The sequence below is a fragment of the Dromaius novaehollandiae genome, chromosome 1, assembly GCF_036370855.1.
Source record: "Dromaius novaehollandiae isolate bDroNov1 chromosome 1, bDroNov1.hap1, whole genome shotgun sequence".
NCBI lineage: Eukaryota > Metazoa > Chordata > Aves > Casuariiformes > Dromaiidae > Dromaius > Dromaius novaehollandiae.
In genome coordinates this window covers 36,517,134-36,537,230 of record NC_088098.1, presented here as the reverse complement: position 1 = coordinate 36,537,230, position 20,097 = coordinate 36,517,134, and the positions used below count along the sequence as shown (strand labels likewise).

Sequence of the window (20,097 nt, the reverse complement as noted above, 5' to 3'; positions counted from 1 at the left end):
ACAGAATTCTCTTCATTTGCAGGGCAATAATTTCCGCAGGGAATACATAGCAACTCAGGGCCCTTTGCCTGGCACCAAAGATGAGTTCTGGAAGATGGCATGGGAGCAAAATGTTCACAATATTGTCATGGTAACCCAGTGTGTCGAGAAGGGCCGGGTAAGCAGTGACTTTACCTCATTATTAATGAATGTTTTCACTTTTAGTAAATATTTGTGCTTATTATCATCACACTGCACCAAAGGCCCCAGGCATCCCACTACAACACCGAAGGCCCCAGTCAAGGAGAAAACAAAATATGGTAAGAGGCAAGGGCTATAATCTAAAGACAGGAGATGGATTAAGGCTGTGAAGTGAGGATGCAGTGACCATCAGCATGTCAGAGCTAGAGCTAGAAACCGAACTCAGTGCTTCTGGTCTTTTTATTCCAGTTCACTAGTACTAATATAGTTCCCTTAAGCATGCATAGAGTGCAAGGGCAAAAAAAAACGCTTTCTAGTCTATAAAGGGCGTGACATCTGGAAGACAAGTGACATTGCTTGCATGAGCGCTACTCAAATGAGTGAGAAGACATGTAAAATGTGTGGGGACGTGTGAAAACAAAGGTGGCAACAAATCAAGATCAACAGAAAAAATGGCAGCATCACATATACTTCATGCTATCTTCTTGTCTAATTTTCTTACGTTTAGGAGATTATGACTGAATGACTCTAGATTTCTATCTATTTCGTTGGCCATGACTGTTCACTAAACCTTATAGTTCCACACAGAAAATGAAGCACCATGAAAGTATTTTTCATGAATTGTAGAGAAAGAAGTAGAAAATGGAACTGTTCTTAATTAGTTTCCTGTGCTTCCTCCCATAGAAAAGTAATAAACTCACCTGAGTTTATTTCATTTTAAGCCTCTGTGAAATGAAAATGAATGAAAATCCAGAGCGAGTTCCTTCTGTTCTCAAATACTTTTAAAAGTCTATGTCAAATTGGCTGAAAACATGCAGGACTATCTCCATCCCCGTCTACTTACAATGTCAAAGTAGCATCTGCTTATAGTTGATCATTCTAAAATGATTTTTCCTGTTCTTTTTCCTGCACTTTAATAAGTAGCAATGTAGTTTAAAATACTAGTATTTTTGTTGCCAGCATCACATCATGAGCTGTGAATGGGTGTTTGACAGAAATAAAGCTCTATGTTTCTTTCTCAAGCTATTGTTTCAGGCTGCCTGCAGACTTAGGCAGACACCGCTGAGTAGTTCACACTCCACTCATCTCCTTTGTTGGTTGTCTCAATGGTTAAAAGAACTGGAGGTTTTATTTTTATTAATAAACTTGCTACACATAAGAGGACAAACACCAGCAGCTCAGATCAACTGTTAACTTTAAATGTAAGCTCTGGAGAGCAAACGTTCATCATTAAATATATGGCATTCTTTTTGACAGTTAAGCCCTTATGTAGGAAGCAAAGAGATCACTTGCATGCTTAACAGCCTTACTGAGTGCAAGTGTATGTAGGTTATTTAGTTGTCTCAGCAATCCACCTGCCCAAGTATGACCACATCCTGCACCTCTGTAAGACTGGGACTAGATCTGTAAAAGGATAAGCCAAGTTGAAGTAGTGTGATGTAGTGACACATATGGGGTATTTCTTCTTAATTTACATCTTTTTTCCTGAAGAGATGGGGAAAGCAGATGCAGACAGGGCAGCCAGCTGTCTCCTCCTGCACATGACTAGCTCAGAGTGGGCCCCACTATCATGTCTCAGCAAGAGGCAGGGAAGCAGGTGCTGGAGGCCTAGCTCTTGTCCATGCAGAGCCATGAGAAGCTGCAGTTGCTTTGCCTAGGTGACAAGAGGGGGTTGGTGTAGAAAACACTGTGGTGCCCAGAAGAGGACATTAGTGAAGAAATGCCCATTGCCCCCATCACAAACTTCTAAGATGGGAACTCTCAGTTCCTAGCCCCAGCCCAGGGCTGATTGTTGAGCTGATAGGGCAGGAGGTGGCAACTCTCTGAATCTGACTGCTGTCAATACTGCTTTTCTTCCTTCAACTTCAAGCAAAGGAGGCCTGTTGCTGAAGTCTCCTCCTGCCAGTGATGGATGGGGGCATTGGCTCCAGCCCTCATCAACACCGAATCCATATTTTCCTATCTCCCTGCAGGTGAAGTGTGATCACTACTGGCCCCTTGACCAGGATTCCTTGTACTATGGAGACCTGATCGTTGAGATGCTGTCTGAGTCGGTGCTCCCAGAGTGGACAATACGAGAGTTTAAAATCTGCAGTGTATGTTTGGGTTCATTTTATAAATTTTTTAATTAATTGTCATAAAAAAGCCATCAAGGCTAAATTAGGAATGTTTAATCTGACTTACCACAGTTGCATCACGTCCAGCTTATCTTTGGTGGCAGCTGCAGTAAAGTGGCATTCACTCTGAAGGTGCATGTGGTGTGCGTGCATTCTGCTGTCTCAGTTGTTCTGATAACCCACAATTCTGTGTCCTGACAGGAAGAGCAGCTTGATTCAACAAGGCTCATTCGTCACTTCCACTACACTGTGTGGCCAGATCATGGTGTGCCGGAGACCACCCAGTCTCTCATCCAGTTTGTCAGAACTGTCAGGGATTATATCAACAGGACCCCAAACACGGGACCAAGTATTGTGCACTGCAGGTATGTGCAGCAGAAGTATCTTAGTGGCGCAGAGCCTTTGTGCATACCCCTGGGAAGTTCTCCAGTATTTGTATCTGTTAGGCCATGGGCAACCACAGAACTTGAGAGAGCCGATGGGTTTGAGTCTCCACGTACATCAGAGCAGCAATTCCCAAGGCACATGCACTTGCTTGCAACCTTGCCCAGCAGATGCCCTCAAAATGGTTCTCAGGGAACCATGGTGTCTCTGTGGGACTACTAGAGGACACTAGAAGTGTCAACAGTTGCCACTTCAGAGGTGGTTCATGTCTTTTTTGCACTCCTAGATTGCCTCGGTGCTGCTGGCTATGGCCCAGCTTCTGAATCACAAAAGGGTATTCCTGAAAGGTAAGATGAATCTGGCTACCTGTGGATGTTGAGGCCAGCTAGCAGATATGTCCTTTCCCCCATTCTGACTGAGACCCCCTGTCCTTAATGCCTCCTCATGTGCCCCTGCTGTTTTGCCATTTCCGGCAGCCACAGGGCTGCAACTTTTCTTCTGCTCCATGATCCACTCCTGCACACACACACACAAAAGGCACAACTGGGCTGCCTGATCTATGATGCACTGTCCATCTGCAGCTGCCATAGGGTTACAGAGTGAGAAAGACAGTGCAGCGTGATGCTATGCATATGTTCTAATAAAGCCATATACTTACTGGTATTACCTGAATGTAGCATCTGACCCCTCCGTCTGCCATGTGGGCTGAGGCACGTATGTTACATGACCCCACCTGTGTCTGCCTGTACATCGTGTGATGCAACATGTCAGACCGTATCACTGGCTCGTCAGCTTTCCTTTTCCCCTTTTTTCTGTCCCCTCACCCACCTCCCAGCATTTCAACTGCTGGGGACTCTGGGACATTAAAAGGTTGGCAAGACTCTGCCTTGGCTGCGCTTCCATAAGACACTTGCCAACTTACCTTATAGAATCAAGCCTACAGATTCACCCCTGGAAAGAAATGGAAGCTTAAAAGTCATTTACAGTCAGATGCAGTCTCTCAGTGTATGTCAGAGCCTGAGTTGATCCAAAGCAGAAGGCAGGGTAGGCAGTAGCAGAGATCTCTCTTCCACGGCTCCTCCATGGCTGTCCTCTCCTTTTCCCAAAACAAGTTCCACTGTAAGGAGTTTGAAATCCCAGAGATGCCGTATGAACAGTGAGCTTCTCGTCCTGGAGATCTGCACTTTACAGAAGTATCACATGAAGTTAGCGAATGCTTTGGGACATCTCTTTTTAAAACTTTGGGGTGTTTTTTTTCCCAGTGCTGGTGTTGGAAGGACAGGCACATTCATTGCGCTGGACCGAATTCTGCAGCAGCTGGATTCAAAGGATACTGTTGACATTTATGCGGCAGTGCATGATTTAAGGCTTCACCGGGTTCACATGGTTCAGACAGAGGTAAGTTTTGGATAGCTTACAGTACAGACCAACACCAGCTGCACTAAGTAATAATCTCTCGCCTTAAAGGCTCTCAAAGCACTTCACAGTTACTGCACTGTGGAATAGCAGTTGGATATATTTTTAGCTCTGTGAGAATCTCTCATTCAGGATTGTTTTTATTGGCTCTCATACAGAAGTCTAAACCCTTACAAGTGGTAGCTATGCTTTCTATAGATTTCTCCCACTGGCACTGGATCACAATCAACCTGGCAGTGTAATGGAGAAGACATTTAACAGCACATTGTACTGTTAGTAAAATGTCCATTTTATCTCTTTAAAGAGAAATATCTCCATTGGGGATGGGCTTGGAAGGCAACCCTAAAGAGACCGGTAGATAGACATAAAAGGAAAAAGGAATAACAGGCAGAAATAATTATTTAAATGTTTATAATTTTAAAACTCCAACACTGACTGTGACTTTGCAGTTCTTTTCTTGTTGAGCTGCTCTGTCCATCTTTCATTATTGATACTGGCAAAGTTGATCAGTCTTCTCCTAATACATTATGTAGAAGGAAGCACATATATTCTAGCAGTGCAGAAGAAGTAAGTATTTGGGATTTTTTCTGTGCTTTTAGAAGTGTAAGAAAATCACTTTAAGCTAATAGCATCTAAACACTTAGGAGCTGATTTAACAAAGGAGAGTTGTAGAGGCACTCTGTACATTTTCCCTGTGAACTGTTAATAGAGGAATTAGAATAGGTTTGATGGGTCTGCCTGTAGCTTGATACTAATGGAGCTCTTTGCTGCAATTTGGAAACAAAAGTATCAGTGGCTGAGCTTCCTGATAGATGTGAAAGTCACACATGGGTATAAAGAGAGGCGCCACTGGGAATGTAGAAGAGAGAGATTTCCTGGAATTGTCTTAGTCACAGAAAAATTCGTCTCTGAGTTGAGACAGAGTCTCAGCCTCATCTGGGCTTCTTCAGAGAGAGATCCATCTCACCCTCTACATTCCCGCCAGCTGTAGTCAGCGAAGGCAGACAGGCATCTCAGGAGGGTGGCTTTTTTTTCCCCCCTGGCTTGGACTCCCGTCTGAGTACTGGAAAAAAAGAGGCATTTTCTTGGCTCTCTGTCAGCTATTTTGAGAGCCTAGATTTGACACCAGGCTTATAGACAACTAGAGTTATGTGATATGGAACCGACCTTTGGCATCACCTTGACATGAGATCCAACTCCAAAGGCAGCTAGACCCAAGCAATAGTGAGTAGCATCCCGCTATCAGCACTACATGCACTTTTGCCTGAAACCAGCAATGGTTCAAGCCCTGCTCAAGTCCTTGTTGTAACCAGTCCTGCCCACAGAAGAATTCACAAGCAGCATCCCAGAGACAGTTCGACAGAAAGCTTTTGCAGCTCTCGCTTGTTCACCCTGTTCAAGCTCTATCAAGCTTAGTGACCATGTAGCTGTGTCAGTGCACAGCCCGTGAGCTGCTGTACTCTCAGCAAGACTTATTAATCAGAGTTGTGGGTTGCATGTGTATAGAGTTTCTGATTTGGATCTGTCTTTCATCTACAGAGACCGCGGCTGTATGTGTGTAACGGCAGGCCTCTTCGCTTTTCTAGAGCTAGAACGTTAGAGAAAAATGCACAGAACAGTAACTGATTTTCTTGTGAAAAACAGTGAGAAGATGTGGTGGAGGAAATGAATATGCTTATTGGAGAAATTATAAGCTTGAGATAAAGTAATATTAAAAAGATACACCTTTATATACAAAGATGCTCACTTGCCCAGGCTAATTTATGGGTACCATGTGACATTCATCTCAAAATGCTAATGACCTGCTTCATGACCCACAATGCATAGCAATGCATGGGGATTTAACAATCTATTCTCTAAAGGCAATTTGATAAATAGTCAATAACATCATGCTGACCCTCCCAACATTGATTGTAAGTGTCATCTTAGCTGTCTTCTGAGAGGCAGTCTTCAGAAGAACAGTGTGTTGTTCATCATAGAGTCAAAAGCAGCCTTATAACTTACTGGATCAAAAGATATTGCTTTATCTAGAAGATTCTGGTTCACCAAAGTTCTGTAAAATTTTTATACATTTTGATCTAATTCCATGGAAAATATTTTTTAGAAAAAGAAATCAAGAAATTATTTAGCTCTTCTATGTGCTTCCTTGAACATATTCATATTTATTCTATTATACTTACGTTGTATCAAAGCATGTCAATAGTAGTAGCTACTCAACACAGCATGATGTTATGCCTTACAATTGGTATAGCTTCCAGTCATGACATGAACAGTCAAAATATATTATGATGTTCAATTATATTATTTTATAATATTTCTAAAAAAATGATATTTAGTAAAGAATAAAGGAGCTTATTTTGTAGAAAGAAATACTTCCTGTATGCACCATCATGAAAAAGATTACTATATTACCAGCGTGAACAAGAGATTAGTTCTAGAAGCATGTATTCACTTTAAACACCACCCTTATTTCAGTGTGAGGGAGTTAGCCTGGAATCATTTTTCACAATAAAGCAAATTAAATTATGTAATTTCCCAGTGTGCCTCAAAAATAAATGCGACATGTTTTGCAGTGTCAGTATGTGTATTTACATCAATGTGTGAGAGATGTGTTAAGAGCCAGAAAACTACGCAATGAACAAGAAAATCCCTTATTTCCAATATACGAAAATGTGAATCCAGAGTATCACAGAGGTAAGTGCAAGTTTATCAAATTATAAGATGTTTCAAATGCAATAACTCGTGGACAATTTAATTGAAGGGGGCTTCGTTTCCTCACTGCTCTGTTCTTGTCACTCTTGCAACTTCATCTTTCTCTCAAGGGGCTTCCCCACCAAATTTCAGCACCTCCAAATTTATTTCCTCTGTTACCTGTCACTATAACATCTATTCCTGCTCTTATCTTACCTTCTTACTCTCCCTGTATCGAACTTTGTGATTCCTATGCTGTTGGGGAAATTGAACCCTTTCCCTGTCACAAGGTTGGCTTCCTCATTTACCTCACCAGTGTTTGCACCATCTGCCTTTAAGCATACTGAGGCCACCAGCTGGGCTCCCTGGTCTCTTCTGTCATTGATGGAGTTAGATTTCTGTCCCGAATCACCCTCATTTTCTCTTGACTGTATAGGGAGCCTTAGGAGACTTCCCACCTGCTTTAAGCGTACTATGTAGGTGTCCAAGTATGTAGTCTTTCTTCCTCTTGCAGCTCTCTATCCTTTATAGGCCTTTTTTCCTTGCCTGTATCCAGTTCATTAGGGATAAGAATTTAAAGCTATACTCACAAAGAGACTTCAGTGTTGTAGAGCCTACAGATAGCTTGCTGCCTGAAAACAGGCACCTTGTACATGTAGGCCTTGAAAAAATGATGCCCAAGAAGCTTGGTTGTATTTCTGAGGGGAGACCAGAGGAAGCCGCTGTGGCCGCATCTCAGCTACATCTTTGGGGCACCGCAGTCCTGAATGACCTGTTGGAGCACATTACAGCTCGAGGACATACTGCAAGACTGGGTCTTTTTTTCTGTGGCTGTAGAGAAGGGGTGATTCCTGTAGGTCTTGTTGGCACTGGAAGCACAGCCAGGCCACATGCCCTGTCCCAGGCTATGAGAAATGCTCCTGAACCCAGACATAGCCCATCAGTCTCCTTAAAGCCAGTATTGAATAGGGGTCTGCTGTGTCCCTGAAGAGTGTCCTAAACATCCGATTGTTGGATGTTCCTAGCAGGAGTTCAGTCTTTCAAAATGTTACAGCCCTGCTGGCTTAAGCCAAAGCCCTGGAAAGCTGGGGTAGCTGCTGTTGCTGAAGAGGGGCTGAGCAGCAGGGAAAGATGCCTTCCAGGAACAGTAGTCATCACCTCAACCTCACCTATCCCTGCCCTGACCTGCTAGGGGTAGGAGTGACAAGCCTGGCACTGCCCAACAGCCTCTGTTCTCATGGCAAGAGGACCAGTCAGGAGAAGCTGTAAGCAGAGCCGGGCTGCATCTCTTGGTAGAGCCCTAAAGGCTGTGGAAGTTTTCAGGCTCAGACAGCAGGATCTCAGTCGGTCCTCAAAGTTGGATATTAGGAATCTAGGTAATATGATGAGGGATCAAAGTAATTTTCTTGATCTAGCCCTTAGAAATCAGGGTTGTTATCAACAGGTAGAGCAGGCTTGGAAGAGGCCAAGGATTGAAATAACCAGAGTTGTACAAGTCAGGGCTGTTAGCAAAAGTAGTAGTGCTCATGTCAATCACCAGTCAGTGCTGCTGCCACACAACCACCTTTCAGAGCACTGTAATCCCCTGGCAGAGATGGAAGTAAAGCCACCAGTTTCTTTTTTTCTAATTTCAGTTTTTCTTGCTTTCAGATGCTGTTTATTCAAGGCACTAAGAATGTTACAGACATCTGCTTTTGTGACCGCATTTGTTAACTAGGGGTTTTGTTTGGGTTTTTTATATATGTATTTCATGCACTAGAAACGTGCCAGATCTTTCTATTGAGACTGTGTATAATTTATTGGTCTGGTGGTTTTTTCAAAGATATATAATTTAAGTGTAATAGATATTAATGTATATAATTGTATTTTGGCATTATGTAAATATGTATTTTTTTCTATAATGTTTATATTAATATTAAGCTTCAGATAATGCTATTATTTTCTTATCACAGTTTTTATAAACTGTTCTACATAAACTATTTTAAATTGTATGGCTAACAGGACTGCTGAATTTGGGGCAGGTTATGTACTGGCACATAACACACAGGAAGAGTCCTATAAGGACAGCCTCTTTTTTTTTTTTTTTTTTTTTTTTTTACTAGTTCAATGTTTGTGAGATTAAATAAGCTACTACTAAGCAAGGGAACAGTAGTCCTATATAGGAATTACAATGCTACTCTACACTTTAAACTTACTGCTTGTGATCTCACCAAAATGGGTGAAATCCATAGTACCATGACATACCTTTTACAGAACTCATCAACAGCCAAATAAAACAGGGTCCACCTCACTAAAAGCAATTGTTTCAGTCTAATGTGACTTAGTAGAAAAATATCAAACAACACATGCTGCCGTGAAGTCTAGTAAGACCTTCCCCCACACACGTGCTTTGAGGGGATACAGGTCACTTTCTGGTTTCTTTACACTGGTTTAAGAGAGCAGAATCAGACCACAGCCTGTGTCTGTGCATTTTTATTTGAGCACAGTTATCATATGAAAGGAGTGCAAGGAAATGCCTCATGTATTCACATGAACAGACCTGTAAGGATACAAACTCTGGCAACTTCTACAGCTCATTAAAAAAAATGTACCATGACATCTTAAAAAATAGATTACAAGTGTATTAAGGAAATAAAGGTATATAAAGACATATATCCTAGAGCTGACACAATTGGCTTCAGCCTTAAGCTGCTTGCAGCCTAGCTGTTCCGTGGTCATTCTGCCTGCATTGGCACTGTGCTTGGGAGCACACTCCCTTGATCCCAGCCTGCTGCGGGGTGAAGTCCCCGTCTCCTCCCAAGTGCAGATCTCCGAATCCCACATGCTTTCGCAGAGGGTGGTACCAGGCTCTTCCAGGAATGGCCCCAGCGCATCCACACAGAAAGACTCCTCAACTTGGATTTTGCCTGATACGATCACCACAAGCATCTATAACCCAGGAGATGTAGGCTTGCAGGGCTGTGCTAATTATTGGATGCACTCAAAGCATCTAGTGATTAGCAAGAAGTGTGATCAAGGAGCACCTCCAGGTATCCAGCCAAGGTGATTAGACACAGCCTCTTTCCTCTGCAGCAAAGCTTGTCTTCCAGGGACTGTGATCTGAACACTCCATTCTGCTATTTTTCTTTATAAAGATCTCTTCAAATGAATAGAAAAGAGGCAGCACCCAGTTCACCTTCATCACAGGAAGAAGGAAGGGCTCAGTAGTTCTGCTTTTGCCTGTCTACCCATTCTTTACATGAAAACAAAACTTGCCCTGCTGCAGAAGGCAAGTGCCTAAATTCCACTTTTATTTTGGAGAGAAATAAATATTTCTGAAGGCCTCCAGAGAACCAGCCAATGCATCTGAATTAAGACCCTAAATTATGAACTCCTGTGGCAACTGGGCCAAGACCACTGTCTTCACCATGACTTGTTGGAGCCATGCTCTCCTTGCTGTAGAAACATCCATGTGATGATGTATGAATATATTTGCAAGGCTGATCTGACAGTTTTCTTTAAATCTTTCTGAAAGAGAACCAACAGGCATGTGTGCGTCTTTGTCACTCAGGTTTTACTAGAGAGAAGGAAACAGCCTGATAGTCCCTCTTCCTCCATGCTCCAGTGGAGTCTCCTCCATTCCTGACCAAATATCCTCAGATGTTTCGGAAGCCAGCCTTGATGCCAGCTTTCACAGCTGCTCAGAACATGTAGGCTTAGTCAATCTTCTAGATGTTTCTGTAGGAAAGCGCTGCTCATTCCTCTTGTACATCCCTCTTGCCCCCACACAAACCTCAAGATTCACCACATTCCCTTAATGAGATCTGAAGGAGAAGGGAACAGCATCATGGTGGAAGCCATTTTCAGCTAGGGAAGACTAGGCAAAACCACAAAGAAAGAGATGTGCAAATTTTCTTGCAGGCCACATTTTCCTTTGTTCTGTTTGCTAGATAAACTCTAGGTTAGCAAGGAAGGACAAACAAGGATGGCAGCTTTAGGTCATTGACTCTAGTAATAGCAGCTGAACTTAGGGCGTTGTGCATATGGTCATTGTGCTACGTGCACTGCATTTAGGCCTTTCTTTTCGCAGCAATAGCTGAGGAATGAAAATCACCACGTTAGTTACCAGCAGTACAGTTACACTGTGAAGACATACCAAATGTACTCTATAAATTATCTCACGCTGTATATTACTGTGTCATTTTTTATGCTGAGGGAAATAGAACTTGCTTAGTAATAGATGATCTGAGGGCAAAAGTTGGTGATTGTATACAACGTGCGTATGCCATTCATCATTTTCAGAAGGACACGCATCGTGCTACTCTTTTATTTTAACATTGTTTCTCAGCTCCCTCCTCTGTACCTATAGAGTTCACAAATCTGCACCCAAAATGATGTTATAGTGGACAGCTATTTTCATCTTTCCCTCTGCTAATAACGCACACAGTTCATAAGTGTCTTCCTTCTCGTCACTTAGTAACAGAACCAGTGACCTTAAACACCCTGACACAATGCTCCTGAACAGCTTTACATCTCTGCTTAGCTAGGTCACGCAGGAGAGTGTGCACACACGTTGCTCTGGTTCTGCTTTTAGCCACTTCAGGTCATATGAAACTAGTGTAAATCTACTGAGAATAAATAAAAAGTATCTATGTAGCATTTTTTTTAATATAAGGCACCTACTTATCAGTATAATTAATTGTACTTACTGTGCCTCTAAGCTGAAGAACAGGACCCATGGGAAATTGTTAATGTAACAAGAATGGACTTGAAGGAGCCTGTGTATTGAACAAAGACTGCTCTTAAGGAAAAAGCATGCTCCACGGAAGAGGATGTTTCTGTTTTGAATGTCTGCGAATGATGTTCAGGATTCCCTTCTTGATGTTTCCCAATAATAATGTTACAAAGCAAGGCTGGTGTTATTGCTGATCCATAAGCTAAGATTTGCACACTTGGAGCCCAGTCCTGTGAATCTCTGCACATGCAGCCTTCCCTGCATTGTCCACGAAGTTTCCTGAGTACTTCAATGAAAGTCAACATGAAAAAAGCTTGAAAATACCATTCAACTTCTGAAGCACTTACAGGGTTGGGCTTTTAGATTAATTCAGATTTTTGTGATGAAAGTTATTTAATAATGAAAAAATTGTAACTAATGTTTTTAATCTGTGCAATACAATTACAAGATCCACTTCCGATTGTAGAAAAAAAAAAGATTTTACATAGCTGGAGTTGATAAATGATATTTTTTGTTACTAATGAAACACAAAAGTGGGTGGGAGGAATAGGCATACTGTGAAGATGTCATAAAAGTGCAACTTTATACATTTTTCTCTGCTGCTAGAGTTATTTATACAGCTTATATGCGTGCCTAATATTGCCAGAAATATTATTTTATGCCATGATATGTTATGAATTTCCTTTCAGATGTAGAACAGAGAAAACAAAATGTGTGAGCTCTATGGTTATGTTATGTATTGTATACTTGTATCTATGCTTTGACTTAGAAAACAAAAAGTTAAATACTGGACAGATAGGAGTACATCAGTGCTTAGCCATGCTCCTCAGCCTGGGAGTTAGGACGTGGGCTAAGGGGATGAGACAGTAAGTGTCTAATCACTATGTTAGCGTCTCCTCCCAGAGTCACAGGTGGGGGAAACGCACCAGACACTCGGAGATGCAGCCTTCAGCAGCCGCCACTTCGCAGCCCGCAAGTGGCATGTCGGGTGCTTACGTTTATTCACATTTCATTCAGTACTTCGGCCATAGAGTTTGTGTGATTAAAATGCAATATTAAATGACAACCACTTCCCTGCTGGCTCCGTCACAGATTTCCCGGCTCTGGAGCTGTGCGCTCTGGGACCTGTAGTCCCAGAAGGCTGCGGCTTTGCATGAAAGCTGAGCGTGGCGCGCTGTATTCAGGCAGCTCACCTTGGACCCGATGCCCTCGACCATCTCCAGCTGACGAAGTTGGTAGCACCACTGTGGCCAAAGCAAAGTGGTCTATTATCAGTGACCTCACAGATCAATAGCCAGGGCAGACTAGGACTTTTTAAGACTGGTAGGAAATACTGGAGACTAGGGACTAGCTAAATTTAGCAAATACTGTGGAATTTGGGCACATACAGCATCCGTGAGGCTGGTAGATTGATATGCAAGATTTGGTTGTTTCTTGATTTATTTGCAAGCTAAAGAAATACTGTAAGTCAAGTAGCTAAATACAGATTGCTCTCTAGTAGAGCAGTATGTTATAGTGAAGAACAAGAAAGAAAAGATTTTGAAATATGGCTAGCCATAAATTTTTTGCCTGTGCCTGGAGTAAAGTGACTGAAAAACACCTTCAGCATATATTCCATTCTCAAATGCTATATAATTACTTATATTTGTGTTCCTAACAAATGCTGGGTGAACACAGAATTGTGCTACTATTGTCAATTTAATTTATGCATTTGTTAAGTCTATTTTTATATTTTTAGCTACAGTCAACAAATCGAATATATTTGAGTGTATTTTACACATTTTTATAAATAGTTCATGAATAAAAGTCATAAAAAAAGAAAAAAAAAACCCCACGTTGTCTCTTGTTTGACTGCCGTTGCGTTACAGTTTGTTGTCCTGCTGCTCAGAGAAAAGGTCAGAAGTGAGTGTGATTTCAAGTGAGATGGTCTTCAGAGAACATTAAACTCGTCGGAGGCCTCAGCAGGCTGGGGGAGAAGAGGCTCTGTGCTGCCCGCTGGCCCATGCAGGGCGATGCAATATTGTCTGCGTTATACAATATTGTGTATACAATACTGTCTGGGTTATACACTGATTATTTGAAATAACGGAGGAACTGGAGTGCACATTATTTTGGAGACCTTTTGCAGGGCAGCTCTATCAATTAACTCTGCGCTGAAGCTGCATCGCTGTCTACCACCCGAGGAGCTGAACCTGCTCTTTAATCCCCTCCCCTCCCCTCCAAGCAATGCTTGAAAAGCATCAGGATTCTTGTGGGTTTTGTGCGCTCAGGCAGTCGTGTGCTTATTGCCAGCACTGTGTGTCTCAGCTAGTCCTTATTTGTCATCCGAAATGTTTAGGACAAGTTAATTCTGTTTATTTAAAAGGAACGGTGATTTATTAGGGTTTTTTTTGTACTCGGAGTTAGGTTGTGGTTACTGAAGGCTGTGGGGGAGTTAGGTTTTCTCTTTGCGATGTGAGAGCTTACCTCTTAGCCGTACTGCATCCTGAAGCCAACACAGCCGCAGAAGAGCAGTGATAAAGGTGAAATACTGCCCAGTTAGTATCTCCACCCAGGAGAAACATGGCCATTGCATTGGAGGCAAGAGTAAATACAAATCTTTTTACAAGATACAGCAAGGAAATAGAAACACAGAGGATTTTCAGTACTTCTAGTTTACCAAGAACACGGTCATTTCTGTTAAAATATTGTCAGAATCAACGTTTTAACCTTATTTCTTATAACCTGGACCTGTTTTTTTTCCTGGCTTGATACCTGTGAGCGGGCTTTTTTCTGAATATTCTATTAGGTAATTTATTATCCCAATGCTCAAAAATAATTTTTTTCTGCCCAGTCCCAGTCTTCACAATCAGCTGGTTTCCTAAACCCAGAAATAGCTGCTAGTGTCAGACGTTGTATGTCAGGCGCTATGCAGCGATACCAATATGTCAGCAAATAATACAGGGAAAATTTCAAGTGTTACTTCCCAAGCCTTTACACACCACTCATTTAAAATACCAGTTTTGACTTGTGCCAAAAAAAAAGAAAAAAAAAAAAGAAAAGCAACATTAAGGCGAAAAAGAGACAAACAGTTCTAATGAAACTGCGAAAAAATTGTTGTGTTTCAGAAGAATTGCAGAAGCCGGACACACTTTTCCTTCTGTTGGAAGGAACACCGGTTTGAGGTGCCACGGTACAGGGCTGTCACCAGGAGCCAGCCCGCCCTGCCGGACCGGACCCCTGTCCGCCCTCTCCCTCCTGCCACGAGTCAGTGCTGCAAGGGTCACAGCGCCTTGGGCCGTGCACATCTTTGCACTGCTCTCTTTAGCATCTCCTATGGGCTGGTCCCCAGCACAAGGGGCTTTTCTGGACACTGCTTGTCTGGGGAATGGACTGTAACCTACAGCATCACCGGGGCCTTTTTTTGCTTCCCTTGAGCAAGCCAGAGCTGTGCCCTCCTAGAAAACCTGTAAAGGAGACAGGTTGAAAGCAGTTCGCTTTTTCTTTTAGAGACAGGCTGAAGCAATGCTCACAAGCTTGCTCTACGGGGCCGAGCCAGGCGCCGAGGGCCTCGGCTCCTCCTGGTGCAGAAAAGCCAGGTTTGTTCGCCTGCCTTCCAGCATGCTGGGGGCAATGCAAGCATGAGGAGGACCAGCCGCACACCCCGCGGGATGCGGCAGCGCAAGGAGGCATATGGGGAGCCCTGCAGGGTCGCCGAGCAGGGATGTGCTGGCTCTGCCAGCCCCTCTCTGAGCACAGCGCTTCCAGGAGCAAATAGCAGGACAGACACCCCCCCCCCCCCCAAAAAAAAAGTGAAAAGAAAAGCACAGAAAACTCTAATGGGGTCCCAGGTAGGGACTGGGGTGTGAAGACTAAAGGAGCTAGATCAGCCCAACACCAGACCTGTTTGCAGGCCCCCAGAAAGAAGCAAAATGGCTCAGAGGAGCGATGCACAGTCCAGCCCCTCTGGCTTTAGTGTGGGTGCCCGTGGGAGACCCGGACCCCTCGAAGAAGGAGGGGACCTGGGAAAGGGTAGCGCCATGTCCACCTGCACGTGCCAGGTGGGCCCTGCTCACCTGCTCCGTTGGGCACCTCCATGCCCAGGCCCTCGGTGGAGAGGTGCCCAGTTTGTGCGCTTGAGAGGGCTGCAAGCATGAGGCCACTGCCAAGACCCTCAGCTGGGCCAAGAAGGTGACAACTATGGCCTTGCACAGCAGCCGCATGCTGGGCACCAAGTGCTGCTGGCAAATGCTGAGACAACTGGGCCAGAGATTTTGGTACATGGTCTTCCTCACACTCCTGCCAAGTTATACTCCATGTCCTTGCTTGTCTTCCATGTTTACGCACCCAGACCTGCTTATGCACCAAGTTTATAGCAGAGACCTGGAACAGCTACCTTTTACAGAGGGTAAAGGCAAAGGATGGACAAAGAGTTTTCCTGCTCTGCCCAACCGCAGTGAGACCACACAACCTGGAAGCTGGGTGCTGCCAGTAAGCTGCAATTTGAACCCTCTCAGGATGAGAAGGGGCCTGAAACCAGGTATTTCAGCTCCCACAACTCACCCATTGCACAGAAGAGATGAGTAGAAGCACTGCTCTCTCTAAAAGGCGGGACATAGGCAGAAAGAGGTGAGCTGAGTGAGCCCCAATGGAGGGAGGTGTCTCCCCACCCCTATGTGACATGCTGGCTCTTATGGATACTTTTCTCTCCATACCTGGCTTGTGGGCTATTTTCCACTAGGCCTTAAAAGTAGAGAGTTGTACTGAGCAATGCCCACATGCACTCTCCTGCAGAGGCCCAAAACCTGGCTGGGAGAAAGTTGGTGAGCTGGCAGATTTAATGTCTCTGTAAAGACTCTTCACTGAGTTATCAAGAACAAAAATTTGACTTAAGTCAGGTCTGCCTTCATGTGGAGAATAAGGCACATCCATTAAGTCCTTGTCTCTGCTTTCTAGTAGGATTGCTGTAGCATTTCCATCAGCTGAGAAACGATCACTTTGCCCCTGAAAGTGGGAGCCAGGTATCTAGGTACCACTGAATTACACGTGTCATGTACAGGGTTAACCCACAGCTCTCAATAGGCACAGCCCAAACCACTGCCTAGTCCGGACTCCTTCCATCTCCTCCAACCTGTTATAGCAGTCACCTCTAGCATCTCAGATATGAAGTACCTTCTGAAGAAGTTCATCGGCTGTAGAGGAGGAACGAACACCAAGAGTGTTTACATGTAATCACTTACTTACAAACATTTGCAGTACAGAGATGTCTGTCTGGGCTAATCATCCAAGACTGCCTTTACAGCCAACGCAGAGGTGATTGCTCATCTCCAAACAGACAGCCAAGGTAGGTTAGAAGAATCATACCCCAGAAGTGTTTGTTTTTCACCAGAGATAAAGAAGATGCTTAGAATGACAAAGCAGTTATCTTAGTAGACATCTACAGTGCCCAGTGTAGGCATCTATGGCCTTAAATGAACCATACTACCCCTGTTTCCCAGCCATGTTTGGGGATGGACTAGATGTTGAGCTACTCCACCCTGCCAAGTGGAGGTGATTCTGGCGTTATAAACATCTTTCAGATATCTGTGAAAGGTTTTTATCTTAAGGTGGGGATACATCAGGGGTCTATGCCCCTCGGCACGCTGCCAGAGCTTGTCGGGGCTTTCAGAACAACAGCTTTGACTCTGAACTACACCTTTGGGATTCACACTCAAAAGCCTGTTGCTAAACTAAGACACAAGTCCACTTCTCACGCTAGTTCAGCTTATTCCTCAGGCCATACTTCCTTCTGGCCTGCAGCTGGTAAGCACGAGAGATCTGCAGCCGAAGCGCTGTCACTGATCATCAGAGTACAAAAGTGTTAGGGAAGAACAGTGCTGAAGGCCTCTTCAGAGAGGAAAGCAACCACGCTGGGTAGCACAACAGGATGAGAGCACTAGATCCCTACATCAGCTGGCAAGAAGAAGTAATCAGCAGGGAATACTTCCTGGAAATTATTCCTTAGGAATTACTTCCTTGGCGCGCGCACGCACTCTCTCACACACACACACACACCCCCCAATAGGAATAAGAATATATTTCAATTTTATTTGCTTTCATTGTCAAACAATTGTCTGTTACAGCACTATTTGAAGATGCCAAGTTATGAAAATTGTTTCCACTTTGCAAATTTATTATTAGAATTTTAAAAATCTGTTTCCACTATAATCCCAAGGTCTTTCCTGCTCCCCCTGGATTTGTGGGCCAAATGGTCTTTGCCTGGACCAGGTCTGAGGCGTTGGCATAACCAGAACAGAAAGAAGGCCCTTCAGTTTTGTTTTCCACCCTACGGAAAGTAAAGAAACCTGACATAAGCAAAGAGCCTAGTAGCATTATGGGTATGAAAGCTGTACTTTCTGGAAAATGAAACACACAACAGCTGGCATGTAGTAAAGCTACCAGAATAGATTTGGTATGGGCTGAGCTATACTGTAAAAATACAGAGTAGAAATACTTAGATGCAGAAAATAAAGTGAAGGGGGTCAGAATGCTGCACATCACTCGGTGAGGAAAGGAAAATGTTATGCAAATAAAGGATGGATACAGAAAGGTCCATGTGTTAATTGGGGGCATTTCTCTTGCCTGTCACTGACTAGAGTAACAGTAATGAAACCACTAAGAAAAAAGATGGGTGCTTGCAAAGGTGATAAAGAGTTATATAATGTCCAAAGCATCAAACAGCTCAGAAAAGATATGCTCAAGACACCAAGCATGATAAATGCCAGCAATCCTGTTATCTTATCGCTGTATCTAAAAGACACTTGGAGCCAAATTATTTGTAAGAGTACAACTTTGAGAGAATAAACTGGCAGACAACTGGAATTAATTAATGCCCTACAGATCTGTGCTAGAAAGGTTGGAGAGCACTAAAAATATCTGAGGAGCCTGCTTCTTACACATCATGCCAATTAGATCTGGTCAGACTGTGACAAATTTTCTGTAAACATTGTGGGAGCTCTCCAGGGGGTTGAAATACTTGCATTAAAAATGCTTAGAATGTCAATGTCAAAAATGGAGGAGAAAAAAAGCAGAAGGAAATACTCATGTCAAGTATGTTATGGGTGATTAGCCTGAGTAGGTGGGAAAATTATCGGATCCTTGATTTAACAACGTTGTTGAGCATGGATTTCTCTTTGCTTTGGTGGGATTAGACCTAAACATCTCGTACCATTAGAGAAAAAGAGGAAAAGTCAGAAAATATGATGAACAAACTTCCACTGCTCTTGTTCTTGTCTAGATAAGAGACATTTATTTTGATGGGGAAAAACTGGGGCATACGTACGTGTTCGGATGAGAAGGAAACTAGGAAGAAGGGGAAAGCCACCAAATACCTCCCCCAACTTTGTAGTGACGTCTTTTATTTAATCTTTCTTCACTATCTGACACAGGTGATGGCAGGGCATGCGTCATTACACCTCGTGCTTCTTGGTTCTCAGATCCTTTCCCCACTTCCCTAGCCTATTTGCTCTGGCAAGGTCTGACCTGTCCTTCCAGAAAAGGAGAATCGAGACCAGCTCAATCCCCAGCTTGCTACCTATATCTACAAGGAACATGAATAATGGATTTGGAAAAAAGTGGCAGGAGTCTAACATTACCCTTCTCATATTTGCAAGTATGAGCAATGTCTGGGAACCAGCCTCAAGGAAGAGAGGAAAAGAGAAGTAGGGAAAGAAAAAGTCTGGAATGCAGAAGAATGAATTTACACCACAGGCATGAAACCTCAGCGTGGCAGGACTCTGTTTCCTGTTACTTGCATACCCCTCCTCCAGGGAGATGGGGAAGCTGAGGGTTTTGTTAGTGTGATCAGGCCCACTTTGCTTCTGCAATATCACTTTACATCTTGTATATGCACATTGAAAGGAAGAATTTGTTGCAGAGACTTCATAAACCAGTTTCCCTTACCTACATCCCCACTTCTTCTTTTCCTCTCTGGCACTTATCTTGGTAATTAAATTATGCAACCTAGAAAAGTGATCTGAATAACAGATGGCACACAAGATGCTATTACAAAACAGTGGTGCAATTTAAAGTTTTACAGCAGACACACAGACAGATTTGGGTGGTATATGGGCCTTGAAGTAAGTAATTGAACTTCAAAGGCTGCTTGTGCAATGGCCCTTAGCTGGAAGAAAAGAATAGCCCTTTAGCCTCTGACTTGATACTCACAATTAAATATTAAAATCAAGCTTTTCCCTGAACATTGCAGCCACACAAGCTGGTGTGACCTAACCAGCATCCCAGGTAAACATCCATGTCAGTGTCCACTGCATAATATATCGGATTTGGGCAAGACGGGATCTTGAAGCAAGCAGTTTAGCCAAAGGGCAGTCCCAGCACTAGTCAAAAAAGTAAGGGAGGATGATACAAAAAAGATAGCAGCTCATGAATTAATCTGCATGAAGGTAAGACATCGAGCATGTGTGACACATTTCCCTGGAGCTCCACAGGTGGGATTCGTCTTTTCCAGTTGCAGACATCCAAAAGTTATCTGTCACTCGTGTCTCCCTCTGCAGGTCTCCCATGAGAACCGTAAGGATCTCTGGTGTCTCGGCTTTGTGGTGGAGACTCCTGCCTTAG

The 20,097-nt window shown here is 43.4% G+C and overlaps 1 protein-coding gene across 2 annotated transcripts in view; it reads left to right on the top strand.

Moving 5' to 3' along the window:
• PTPRB (protein tyrosine phosphatase receptor type B) overlaps positions 1-13,013 on the top strand; it is a 51,906-nt gene extending 38,893 nt beyond the window's left edge. Inside the window, exons 27-32 of one of the 2 annotated variants that reach the window (XM_064509031.1) lie at positions 23-157; positions 2,154-2,276; positions 2,499-2,662; positions 3,944-4,079; positions 6,671-6,791; positions 11,489-13,013. In XM_064509031.1, coding sequence (XP_064365101.1) covers positions 23-157; positions 2,154-2,276; positions 2,499-2,662; positions 3,944-4,079; positions 6,671-6,791; positions 11,489-11,556 — 747 coding nt within the window. In that variant the 3' untranslated portion in view covers positions 11,557-13,013. Of the gene's footprint in view, positions 1-22; positions 158-2,153; positions 2,277-2,498; positions 2,663-3,943; positions 4,080-6,670; positions 6,792-8,438 lie in introns of both variants that reach the window. The other variant, XM_064509038.1, reaches the window with a different exon arrangement.
• Positions 13,014-20,097: the final 7,084 nt, after the last annotated feature.